Source organism: Sciurus carolinensis, chromosome 3, assembly GCF_902686445.1.
Source record: "Sciurus carolinensis chromosome 3, mSciCar1.2, whole genome shotgun sequence".
Classification (NCBI taxonomy): domain Eukaryota; kingdom Metazoa; phylum Chordata; class Mammalia; order Rodentia; family Sciuridae; genus Sciurus; species Sciurus carolinensis.
In genome coordinates, this window is record NC_062215.1 from 61,784,159 (window position 1) to 61,796,640 (window position 12,482).

General features: G+C 44.0%; 1 protein-coding gene across 3 annotated transcripts in view; it reads left to right on the forward strand.

The window, feature by feature from the left end:
* Slc43a2 (solute carrier family 43 member 2) overlaps positions 1–12,482 on the forward strand; it is a 45,638-nt gene that overhangs the window by 21,367 nt on the left and 11,789 nt on the right. For all 3 annotated transcript variants that reach the window (XM_047545074.1, XM_047545076.1, XM_047545075.1), the window contains exons 6-9: positions 8,765–8,857; positions 10,218–10,351; positions 10,436–10,638; positions 11,066–11,212. In XM_047545074.1, coding sequence (XP_047401030.1) covers positions 8,765–8,857; positions 10,218–10,351; positions 10,436–10,638; positions 11,066–11,212 — 577 coding nt within the window. The remainder of the gene's footprint in view (positions 1–8,764; positions 8,858–10,217; positions 10,352–10,435; positions 10,639–11,065; positions 11,213–12,482) is intronic.

Consider the following 12,482-nt stretch of genomic DNA (forward strand, 5'->3'; position numbering starts at 1 on the left):
GCCAGCCTCAGCAACTCAGTGAGGCCCTAAGCAACTTAGCGAGATTCTGTCTCAAAAAATAGTTAAATAAAAGAGAGCTAGGGATGTAGCTCAGTGGTAGAGCACCCTGGGTCTAACACCCAGTACTACACAAAATAAATAAATAAATAAATAGATAGATAGATAGATAGATAACACCATGAATTTTTAACTTCAAAGAGGAAGTTAAATGATAAATTAGGAAAACATACTTGTAGTATATGGATAAATTGTAAATGTTTTCAGTGTATAAAGGACCTGTGCAAAATCAATATAGGAAGATTAATATTCCCATAGGGAGAAAAAAGACAAATGAAGTAAAAATGACTAATTTTTTTTTAAAGGTGGAGAAAAATGTTCAGTCATTAGAAAAGATAAATGCTTTTTAAAAAAATCCTATCTATTCATTTACTGTAGTTCTGGGAATTGAACCCAAGGCCACTGAGCTATACCTCTAGTACTTTTTAAGGCCGGGTTTGTTTTGTTTTGTTAGTACAATTTTATATTTAAAACAGAACACCTGAGCAGAGCAGATATTACATAGTTTTATGCCTACTATCCCTCACATACAATTTCCTCTATTATTAATGTTTTGCATCAGTATATTTTGCACACAGCCCATAGTTTACACTAACATTCATTCTCTGTGTTACACCTTCCTATAATTTTGGTGAATATTTCATGATGTGTCTGTCATTACAGTATCATTCAGGATAGTTTAATATAGTTTAATAACCCCAAGAATTCCCTGTACTTTACTTATTAATGCTCCCCTTCCACCCTAAACCCATGACAACCACTAATTTTTTTTACTATCTATATACTTTGGCCTTTTCCAAAATGTTATGTATTTGGAACCATATTGTCTTCTTTCACTTAGCAATGTGCATTTAAATTTCCTCCATGTCTCTTCAGGCTTACTAGCTCTTTTTTTTATATATACATATATTGCCAAATGATATTCCACTGCATGGCTGTACCACAGGTTGGTTTGTCCAGTCACCTACTGAATGAAGAATGCCCTGGTTGGTTCCAAGTCGGGGTGATTATGAATAAAATCATTAACATCCATGTGTAGGTTGTCATGTGGACACGAGTTTTCAGTTTCATCTGGTAAATATGCAGGAGCACAATTGCCAGTAAGACTCAGCTTAGGGGCTAGGATTCTGGCTCCGTGGCAGAGTGCTCGCCTAGCACAGGTGAGGCACTGGGTTCCATCCTCAGCACCACATAAAAATAAATATGTGTCCATCTACAACTTAAAAAAAAATGGACTCTTTTAAAACAAAAAAGACTCAGTTTATCTTTGTAAGAACTGCCAAAATACCTCTGAAAGTGGGTGTGTCACTTTGTACTTGGGATCTCTAAATAAAATGTTTTTTAAGGGCTGGGAATGTGGCTCAGTGGAGTCGTCTGTTGAACCTCTTTTGTGAGTCCCTCCATCACCACTTTCTTTCTGTGAAGGTGGTACCTCATAAATATAAACTTCCTGTTGAAGGTTTTAACTAAGTGGAGACTAGAAAAAGGATGACAGAAAAAAAAAAAATAAAGAAGCAGAAGCAAAATAAGTGCTGTGTTCTTTTTTTTTGGTACCAGGGATTGAACCCAGGGATGCTTAACCTCTGAGCCACATCCCCAGCCCTTTTTATTTTTTATAAAATCCTCACCTGTTGTTTTTTGTTTCTTTGTTTTTTGAGAAAAAGTCTTGCTAAATTGATGAGACCTCGAACTTGCAATCCTCCTACCTCAGCCTCCCAAGTTGTTGGGTTTACAGGCATGAGTCACCTGGCTGTTCTTCTTTTGATAATTAACTCTCAAGTAAAGTACATGTGGGGTTTTTAGTTTTTATTTTTATTTATTTATTTATTTAGAGGCAGGGTCTTGCTGAGTTGCTTAGGGACTCACTAAGTTGCTGAGGCTGGCTTTGAGCTCATGATCCTCCTTGCCTCAGTCTCCTGAGTTGTTGGGGTTATAGGCATGAATCGCCTGGCTATTCTTCTTTTGGTAATTAACTCCCAAGTAAAGTACATGTGGGGTTTTTAGTTTTTATTTTTATTTATTTATTTATTTATTTAGGTACTGGGGATTGAACCCTGGGGTATATAACCACTGAGCCACATCCCCAGTCCTTTTTTATGTTTTATTTAGAGACAGGGTCTTGCCGAGTTGCTCAGGGCCTCACTAAGTTGCTAAGGCTGGGTTCGAACTCAGAACCTTCTTACTTCAGCCTCCCAAGCCGCTAGGATTACAGGTGTGTTTTTGTTCTTTAATTGAGTTCTCATCACAGAGAGTTAGGGAAGACATCCTGAGGCATACATTGTAGAATGTCTTGTCTTTCTTATAGAACTTGGAGACTTTACTGAGATTTGAATCACAGACACATTGTTACTTTGTAGATTCAGATTAGGTAGGAACAGAGAAGGACTCGGGTGTCCACATTCTTATCAAACACTCTGGCCACACTGGTGCTGGGGGTCAGGGGCCACACTTTGGATTAACAAGCCTCAGGACAGCTTTAGGACAGATGAAAGGAATACCTTGAATATCCATCGTGACTGCCAAACCTTATTAGCTAATCTGCCTCGATGAGATGGGGCAGCTTTTCAAATGCATTTCCAGAGTCTTCTTGGATAGCTGACAAAAGAAAATTGCTTGACTTCCCCACCTCCACCAAAAGAAGTAAACTTTTTACAATTTAATTTTTAAAATAGGAAAACTATTTTTTAATCTTTTTGAGAGTAGATTTTAAAAACACATAATCTGTTTGCACTGAGTGTCAAGAGAATGAGCTTGCAGCCATTAAGACAGGGTCTTGATACATTGCCCAGGCTGGTCTCAAACCTGTGATTCTTTTGTCTTTTGAGTAGCTGGGATTACAGGCATGCACCACACCCAGCTCATCCTATCTTTTTAATTATGGACAATTTTAAGCATACATGGTTTTAGAGAGTACAGTATAATGAACCCCCTGTGCCCATCTTGCAATTCAGTGATTGTCAGTTTATAGCCAGTCTTGTTTCATTTGTAACTCCACCCATCATCCAGATTATTTTGAAGCAGATATCAGTCATTGATTAAGTTTATTCATATATACAAATAAATGGATTTTTTTTTTTTTGTCATTGTTAATGATCAGACCCAGGGCCCTTGTGCATACCAAGCAAATACTCCCCCACTAAGCTACACCGCTCCAAGAAATGGATTTTGAAACAAGGATACTGGGTGTACACCTATAATTCCAGCTGCTCTAGAGGCTGAGGCAGAAGGATTTTAAGTTCAAACCAGCCTGTGCAATTTAGTGAGACTCTCAAAATTAAACAAAGAGCTAAGAGTATAGCTCAGATAGAGTCCTTACCTAACCTGCAAGAAACCCTGGGTTCAGTCCCCAACCCCACACAGACACACCAAAAAGCAAAGCAAAACAAAACAAAACAAAACAAAAAAACAACTGAAAACCCGAGAATACCAGTAGAGCAGCAAATGTTAAAAATAAAGATAACACAACATTGGAGTGACTTTGATGAAATAGACACCATGCGGCATTGCTGGTTAGAGTGTTGGTTGGTAGCAAGTCTTCTGGAAGGCTGTTCGACATAAAGTAGCACAGATCCTTAAAAAAAAATGTGTTTTCCATTTTGCAATGATTCTACTTCTGGGAATTTACCTTACGAAAATAATGGTTGTGACAGAAGCAGTGGTGCCTACGCATAGTTTCAACTACTTGGCAGGAGAATCACAAATTTGAGGTCAGCCTCAGCTGACCAAGTTAGGGAGACCCTGTCTCAAAATAAAAAATAAATAAATAAAAAAGAACTGGGGATGTAGCTCAGTAGTAAAATGCCCAGGTTCAATCCCCAGTGCTGCAAGAAAAAGGAAAAATATGTTCCACGTACTCCCAGTTATGTTAAAAATTTATAGGTACTAGTAGGAAAAGTTAAAGAGAAATATATATCAAAATAGTAATGTGTCTCTATGAGGGTGACTTTTACTTAATTGTTTATGTACATATTTTGTTCCAAATGTTTCAAAACAGACATCCAATTGCTTTTCTAATCAGGAAAAAAGTCATAGTTTAAAATACAAGATGTATGTATTGGTGGGAAACTGTATGGGTGTGGTTTTCCCTGAGGCTCTGTTCTCTCCTAGGTATGGTCCTTCTGACCAAAATAACATGGGGAGAATTTTCATGGTGTTGATAAGAATGTTCCAGGCAGGGGAAGGCTGACCAGCAGGAAGGGCAACTAGAAAGTTGCTGTTTTTGTTCAAGCCTGAGGGCAACAGTTTCACCTGCTGACAGGTGGAAAATCAGTCTTTTCTCCCAGGTTTCTGTTCTTCCCTGGGTCTAGTACCAGAAAAAGAATCCAGAAGATCCGGGTAGGGCTGCATGCTGGCGTTCTGTTGGCCTCTAGCCTGGGTGAAGGTTAAGGCAGCTTCAGATTAAAGGGTAGAAAGAAAATGGCAACTTTGCTGTCTGCTTTTTGAAGTATTTCTCTGTCCCTGTTGAAAAGTTTGTGCCCAGAGGTGAGTCTACTTTGGGGAATTTACCTCAAGGAAACAATAGCTATGTGCACATATATTCATTCTCAAGGAAAAGAATGTTCACCTGGCTTAACTCTGCACCAAAGTCTAGGCTCTTGGCCTCCATCTGTTTTTCTGGTTGGGTTCTAAGCCTTTTTTGATCCCTTTCTCTTTTTATCTGTGCTGGTTGGAGTGGAATCCCAGGCAGGAACAGTTCCCTCTTTCCCCATAGACCTAATCTTTGGATTTTCCCTGAGGTGGATATGGCCTCAGGATGTCCCCTTACAAAGCTGCTTTGCTGGTGTGACCAGCATGGACCAGCCCAAGTATGTGAGCTCAGGAACTGGGCTTGTCCTTTGAACTGCAGCATAACTGGAAGGCAGGTGTGCAGAGAATGCAGTTTGGCACCTTTCATGCTCGCCTGGGTGTGTCTGGCACACATGAGCACGTCACATCTCTTCTGTCTGCACTGCCTCTCCCTTTCCCCTCTCTGATCCTTCCTGAGAAGCCTGGAACAGAGGACCCACTCTTCAAGGGAAGAGTTTTGGTTTTTTGTTTTGTTTTGTTTTGCAAATCCAGGGGTGCTATGCCATCATCAACCCTTTTTATTTTATTTTGAGACAGGGTCTTTTGAATGCCTAGACTGGCCTTGAACTTGCAAACCTCCTACCTCAGCCTCCTGAGTCCCTAGAATTACAGAATCTCTGGGATTATAAGTGTGTGCCACCATACCTGGCTGGGAGGGACTTTTTGTGTGTGCTAGAAATTTGTGGGGAGCTTATGTGGGCTCCCAAGCCTCATTCTGTAAGGTGGCTTAGTCAGTCACATACTATAGATTCATTCCTGTTCATTTTTAATCCTGGGATACCTTACTCTTACTCTTCTTTTTTTCTCTTTTCTTTTTGGTACCAGGGATTGAACCCAGGGGCACTTAGCCATTGAGCCATATCCCCAGATCTTTTTTTATATTTATTTTTGAGGCAGGGTCTCACTAAGTTGCTCAGGCCCTCCCTAAGTTGCTGAGGCTGGCTTTGAACTCACAATGCTTATGCCTCAGCCTCCGGAGCCTCTGGGTCTTGTTTTCTTAATAGCTATATTGACATGTGGTTCACATACCATTCAGTTGACCTAAAGTGTACAATTCTTTGCTTTTTAATATATTTATATAGTTGTACATTCATCACTACAGTCAACTGTATCACCCCAGACAGAAACCCTGTACCCATAAGTTGTCCCTCCCTCTTTACCTCCCAGGCCTTGGCAACTACTAATCTTTATTTCTATGGATTTGCCCATTTGGGGACAATTCATATAAGTGTAATCATATAATATGTGGTCTTTTGTGTCTGACTTCTTTCACTTAGCATTATGTTTTCAAGGTTCATCCATGTTTTTAGGATACATCAGTACTTCTTTCCTTTTTATGACCAAATACTATTGATGAAGTTGGATACAGTGGTGCATGCCTTTAATCCCAGTAACTCAGGAGTCTGAGGCAGGAGGATTGCAAGTTCAAAGCCAGGCTCAGCAATTTAGAGAGGCCCTGAGCAACTTAGTGAGACCCTGTCTCTAAGTAAAATAAAATAGGACTGGGGATGTGGCTCAGTTTTGAAGCATCCCTGGGTTCAATCCCTAGTATAAAAAACCAGCCAAACCAAAAAAAAAAAAAAAAAAAAAAAATTGACGAATATACCAGATTTGTTTGTTATCCCATTCATTCACTGATGGACATTCAAGTTGTTCTCATTTTTGCCTATTATAAGGAATGCTACTGTAAACATTGACATACAAGTTTTTGTGTGAACATATATCTTTATTTTTCTAAGGTATGAACCTAGGAGTCAACTTTTGGCTTGTGTATCTACTGTGTTTAACTGTTTTAAAAACTGCCAGACTGTTTTCCAAAGTGACTGTACTGTTTCTTACTACAAGTGCAGGAGAATTCCAGTCCTTCTACATTCTTACCAACACGTACTATCTGACTTTATTATGGCCATAGTGGGGATCGAGTGGTATTTCATGTGGTTTTGATTTGCATTTCTCTGTGATTACTGATGTTGAACATTTTTTCCTGTTATTTTTTGGCCATTTGTATATCTTTTTTGGAGAAACGTCTGTTCACATCCTTTGCTTTTCTTCTTGTTAATTCTGAGGTGCTGGGGATTGAACCCAAGGGCACTCTTCCCTGTGGTACACCCCAAGTCCTTTTTTTATTTTTTATTTTGAGGCAGAGCCTCACTCAGTTGCCCAGGCTGTCCTCGAACTTGGGATCTTCCTGCCTCAACCTCACGGCTGGGATTATAGACATGCACCCCCATACCTGCTCCTTTGCCCATTTTAAAAATGTTTTTCTTATTAGTTATGGGGGTTCTTTATATATCCTAAATACAAGTCCCTAATCATGTATCTGATTTTTGTAAAAATTTTCTTTCATTCTGTGCATTCTTTTTACTTTTTTTTTTTTTTTGCATTACTGGGGATCAAACCAGAGCCTCATACATGCTAGGCAAATGTTCTACCACTGAATCACATCCCCATCCTGGCTTTTTATTTTTTCAATGGCGTCCTTTGAAGCATGGGATTTTATTTATTTATTTATTTATTTATTATTTGTTTGCAGTGCTAGGGATTCAACCCAGGTCCTCATGTTTAGTAGGTACTCTACTACTGAACTATATCCCCAACCCAGAATTTTTTTGGGGGGTTGGGGGTACTGGGGATTGAACCCAGGGGCACTCAACCACTGAGCTATATCCCCAGCCCTTTTTTAAAAAAAAAAAATTTTATTTAGAGACAGGGCCTTACTAAATTGTTGAGGCTGACTTTTAATTTATGATCCTTCTGCCTCAGCCTCCTGAGCTGCTGGGATCACAGGCGTGCACCATCGCACCTAGCCCAACCCAGAATTTTAAATTTTGATAATGTCCATTACTCATTTATATTTGTGGGGGGAAAAAAGTAGAAATGGTGAGGAGCAGGCATATAACCAAGTTCCAGCTATCTCCATTCAGCAGCAATGATTTAGATTGCAGTAACCATATATGATCAAACAAAAATGATTCAAGACAAAAGTGGAGGAGGAATATATAGTTTTCATCCATGGAAGCAACCTGAATTCAATGAAATTGGATGGCATAACTATCAGAAGAGTGTCCAAAGTGCCAGGGACATTGTGGGTGTGAGTCTACTGCATTGCAGTTTCTCCTAAGGTTGGAGAAGAAAAGCTATGGCTAGTTGTTTGGGAGGATGTACTTTGCCCCAGATCTGTCTGAATTCATGACTGTAGCATTTTACGATGCCTGGTTTTCTACAGAATCACTGTGGGCTGGGCCTTGAAGTCATGTTCAATGGGCCCTCTCTTGCCCTGCACCCAGTGTGAGCTGCCATAACACAGGACTTGAGCCTTTCCAACCATTAGCCTTCTCCAGTGCCCATCGCTAGGGTAGGATGTCAGTACAAATGAGAATCCTCTATTTGTACTTAGAAATTCAGAACCAGGAACCTAGGCTGGTTTTCTTGTTAGCCCTGAGGGAACTATAGAATTCTGATTGGCACCTTCCAGAAACCTACTCTCTCAAAACCAAAAGCAGCTTTTGCTGACATCTGGTCCTTCTGGGACTCTGATATTTTTATTTATAAAGTGATGCTCTTATCCCCAAATAGATTCTTATTTTTAACGGGCTTTCTCCCTTTGAGGGATGCCTGAGGCTCATAACTGCTCTCTGGCCATTTCAATGTAACCCTGAAAAGACGAGAAGGCCCCTGGCCTGTGCCAGGGGCAGAGATGGGGGATACTTGCCCAGCCCCAAAAGACAAACAACCATCTCTTTACACTTGAAGCTTTTTTTTTTTTTTTTGTACTGGGGTTTGAACCCAGGGGTGCTCTGCCACTGAGCCACCCAGACCTTTTTATATTTTATTTTGAGACAAGGTCTCACTAAGTTTCTGAGGGCCTTGCTAAGTTGCTGAGGCTGGCCTTGAACTTGTGATCCTCCTGTCTTAGCATGCTTCACCACACCCAGCCCAATTTTTTTTTTTTTTTTTTTTTTTTAAATTCTCCTTTTCTCCTCTCATCCACCTCAGTGCAGAAAGGAAAAAATTGCAATTGATAGTAATCATCCCTGGATTACCCTGTGGCTTATCTGGGAGCGGAGCAGGTGAGGGTTGGTGCTGACACTCTCTAGGCTTTGCATTCCTTCCCCTAAACCTTCCCTGTCCATCCTCTTAGCTGCCCAACATGTTCGGCGACCTTCGGTCCACATTTATTGCCCTGATGATTGGATCCTATGCCTCCTCCGCAGTTACCTTCCCAGGAATCAAGGTAAGGGTGTGGGTCTGCAGTTCGTTTACTTTGTGCTAGTGTATGTACAGAGGCCTCCCCCAAGGCTCCTTAACCCTCTCTGAAGAGAGAAGGCATTGTTGGCACTGGGGAAGGCCCCTCTCCACCCCTCGCACCTGGGCAGGATGCACCTGGGCACCACAGGAATAAGAAAATAAAACCCCTGGGCTCTGGGGGACAGGAGGTTCAAGCATATCACTATAGTGTGTGACCACAGACTGGGTTAGGGAAAGGAGGGTGGGTGAGTTCCCTCCGGTCCCGAGTCCCCCAAGCCTGTTGTTGTTGGGCTGTTGCTCCCCATTAGCCAGAGCTCTGCTCTTGGCCAAGTTGGTTCAGCTGTTTCCCTCCCGGGCAGGATTCTATGTCTGTGGAAGTCACATGGGGTCAGGATGAAGCCAACACCTCACAGCCTACGAGCCCAAGTTCCCTCCCCAAATCATGTTGCTCTGTCAGGGCTTCAGCAAGGACTCTAACCTCCCCTGGCATCAGGACTAAGTCAAAGCCCCACTCTTTAGGGATGTGGAGTGGGGGCTACTGTTGACAAGGGGAGGCAGTTACAGATGTGGACTGGTCACCTGGGAACCAAGGTGGTAGGAGGTGGAAATTTAGGACCAGCCATCCTGTGGACTTGGAGATTCTTTTGCTCCTGGATGGTGGAAGAGCCTACAAATTCCTCCACCTTTTCTTGGTGTCTACTTGCTGGCCTCCTTCCTGGGCAGCTGTAGCTGGGCAGCTGTGTGCCAGTACTTTAGGGAATCTCATGTAGACACTGGAAATAAATGGTACTCACAGTAGTAACCACTAGCATGCTCAGCACTTTGGCAGGCTCACACCTACCTACCACACAATGCTTTAAGGACATGTGCCAGCATCACACCCATTTCACAGAAGAGCCCAGGGAGATGCATTCATCTGTGCACCTAACACATGTATGCTTCAAAGCTACCTTGTTCATGCTTCAGTGGACAAGATCAGCAGCTTCCTGTCCTCATGGAGCTGAACTAACAGCAGACAAGTAAATTCATCAAGCAATGCAATCATCTCATCCAGGCTGCTCTCTGAGAGTCACTGAGGCAGACGTGACAGTGATGGGGTGGTCAGCAAAGGCCTCTCCAAGGTGACGACCTTTGGTCCAAGTTGGAGGCACAAGGGGTTAATGACATGCCAGGGCCAGGCAAGTTGGGATTATTGGAATGCAGGGTTTTGGATGACCAATTGACCAGGCAGACGGGGCTGTGCCTCCTCCTGCAGCTCAGCACATGGGAACAGGGGCTTCCAGGTGCCCACTGCCCATTCTGACTCTGTCCCTTTGTTCCCACCTCCACCCCATTGTGCCTGACAGCTCATCTACGACTCAGGTGCCTCTTTCATCATCATTCTTGTGGTCTGGGCCGGCTGCTCTGGGCTGGTTTTCCTCAACTGCTTCTTTAACTGGCCGCTGGAGCCCTTCCCAGGGCCAGAAGACATGGACTACTCGTAAGTCTACATGCTTTCTGTCCCAACCCTCATGCCAGCCAGGGTCCTGGATAGCACCAACAGATACTATCCCGTGGCCTCCAGGGTGAAGATCAAGTTCAGCTGGCTGGGCTTTGACCACAAGATCACAGGGAAACAGTTCTACAAGCAGGTGACCACTGTGGGACGCCGCCTGAGCGTGGGCAGCTCCATGAGGAGCGCCAAGGAGCAGGCGGCACTGCAGGAGGGCCACAAGCTGTGCCTGTCCACTGTCGACCTGGAGGTGAAGTGCCAGCCAGATGCTGCAGGTACCCACCGCATGGCTCCACCCTCCAGGTCTGCCTGAGACATCAGTGTCTATGCCCTGGGTGACTGGAAGGAGCTGCCAGTTCAAAACTGAAGGTGACAGTTCCAGCACCCACTTGACTGGGGCCAGTACTAACTGAGACTCTGTGGGTATCATCTCATTAAATTCTCACTTCATCCCAGAAGGGTTGGTAGTACCATCTGCCCAGTTTCACAGATGGGCACAGTAAAGTTCAGAGAGCTGAGGGCTTTGCCCAGCTCCAGCTCCAGCACCGTGAACCCCACCGGGCTCTTCCTTAGTTCCCCCTGCCTGCCTCCAACATGGAGTGACTTGGTCAGCACATTGGGCCTCCCTTCAGACCTCCCACCAAGCTGGGTGGTGAGTGGGCTGCGTGCCTCAGCCCTGAGCCCTGTACCTTTTCCCCACAGCGGCCCCCTCGTTCATGCATAGTGTGTTCAGCCCCATCCTGCTGCTCAGTCTGGTCACCATGTGCGTCACACAGCTGCGGCTCATTTTCTATATGGGGGCCATGAACAGCATCCTCGAGTTCCTGGTCAGCGGCGACCAGAAGACAGGTAGGTGTCCCCTGGACCTCAGTTGCACAACAACTGGGGAAGGTGCCCCAAGAGTGCCATTCACTGCCCCCGGCTAGTCAAGCCCTACAACCACCTCCTGGAATGTGTTAGGCAGAGCTGGACCAGAAGGGCCTGAAATGGCAGTGCCTGTGGCTGTTTGCTGTCAGAGCTATTTCACCACAGCCAGCCCTGACTGTTCTTTCAGGTCTCCATCAGGGTTTCCCAGTTTAGGAGGGAGGGAAGGACCAAAATAGCTCCATGTGTTTAGGGCATGGGGTGTATGTTTTCCAGTGCAGGTGGGGGAGGGCTGAGGACGTGTCTGTAAATGAAAACACTGCAGTGTCCTCCACCTGAGTGACACTGAAAGCCAGCAAATCCAGCCCCACATAGAATTCCCCCAGGAGACTGCAGTCTCAATGTGTGGAGCCTCTGGGGGTCAAGGGGGAGGACAGCGTCCTGGGTGGAGACTGTCGGGTGCACACTGGAATCTGTACCCTATATGGGTGAAACAGGAAGGCAAAGATTTCCTGGGAGCATCGTAATCCAGTTGAGGCTTGTTAACTCCGGGAAGCAGAACTGATAATCCACGCGAAAACAGCGCGAAGGTCTTCAGCTGATTAGAGGGTTTGCTCCTACAAAGAAAGTCAGTACTTCCCCAGGGCCTGAGCTGAGTCAGCTTTAGTCATCCCGAGCGGGACAAACACATTCGGCAAATCCTTTTTATTGGCAGTCTCACTGGCTTGCAACTTTCTTTTGTTGGTTTACTTGTTTTTAACCAAGGGGAAGACACCATAGGCCTTGTAAGGAACAAAATACCAATCTATAACTAGGGTTAGAAATCCTGCTTTAACAAAGGCAAAAGATAGCAAAAGGAACTAGATAACACTGTTCCCGCTGTGAAATGGGAGTCTGGTAGTAAAGCAAAGGTGGGAAGGACTGAATAGTGTGTGCAAAAAATGTGTAATGAGCTGGCTATGGTGGTGCATGCCTGTAAACCCAGTAGCTCCGGAGGCTGAGGCCAGGAGGATTGGGAGTTCAAAGCCAGCCTCAGCAAAAAGTGAGGTGCTAAGCAACTCAGTGAGACCCTGTCTCTAAATAAAATACAAAATAGGCCTGGGGATGTGGCTCAGTGGTTGAGTGCTCCTGAGTTCAATCCCCAGTACCCAACCCTGCCCAAAAAAAATCACCAGGGCTTGGATGTGGCTCAATTTTGCCTAGTATGTATAAGCCCCTGGGTTCAATTCCTAGTCCCAAAAAAAGAAGTAGAGGA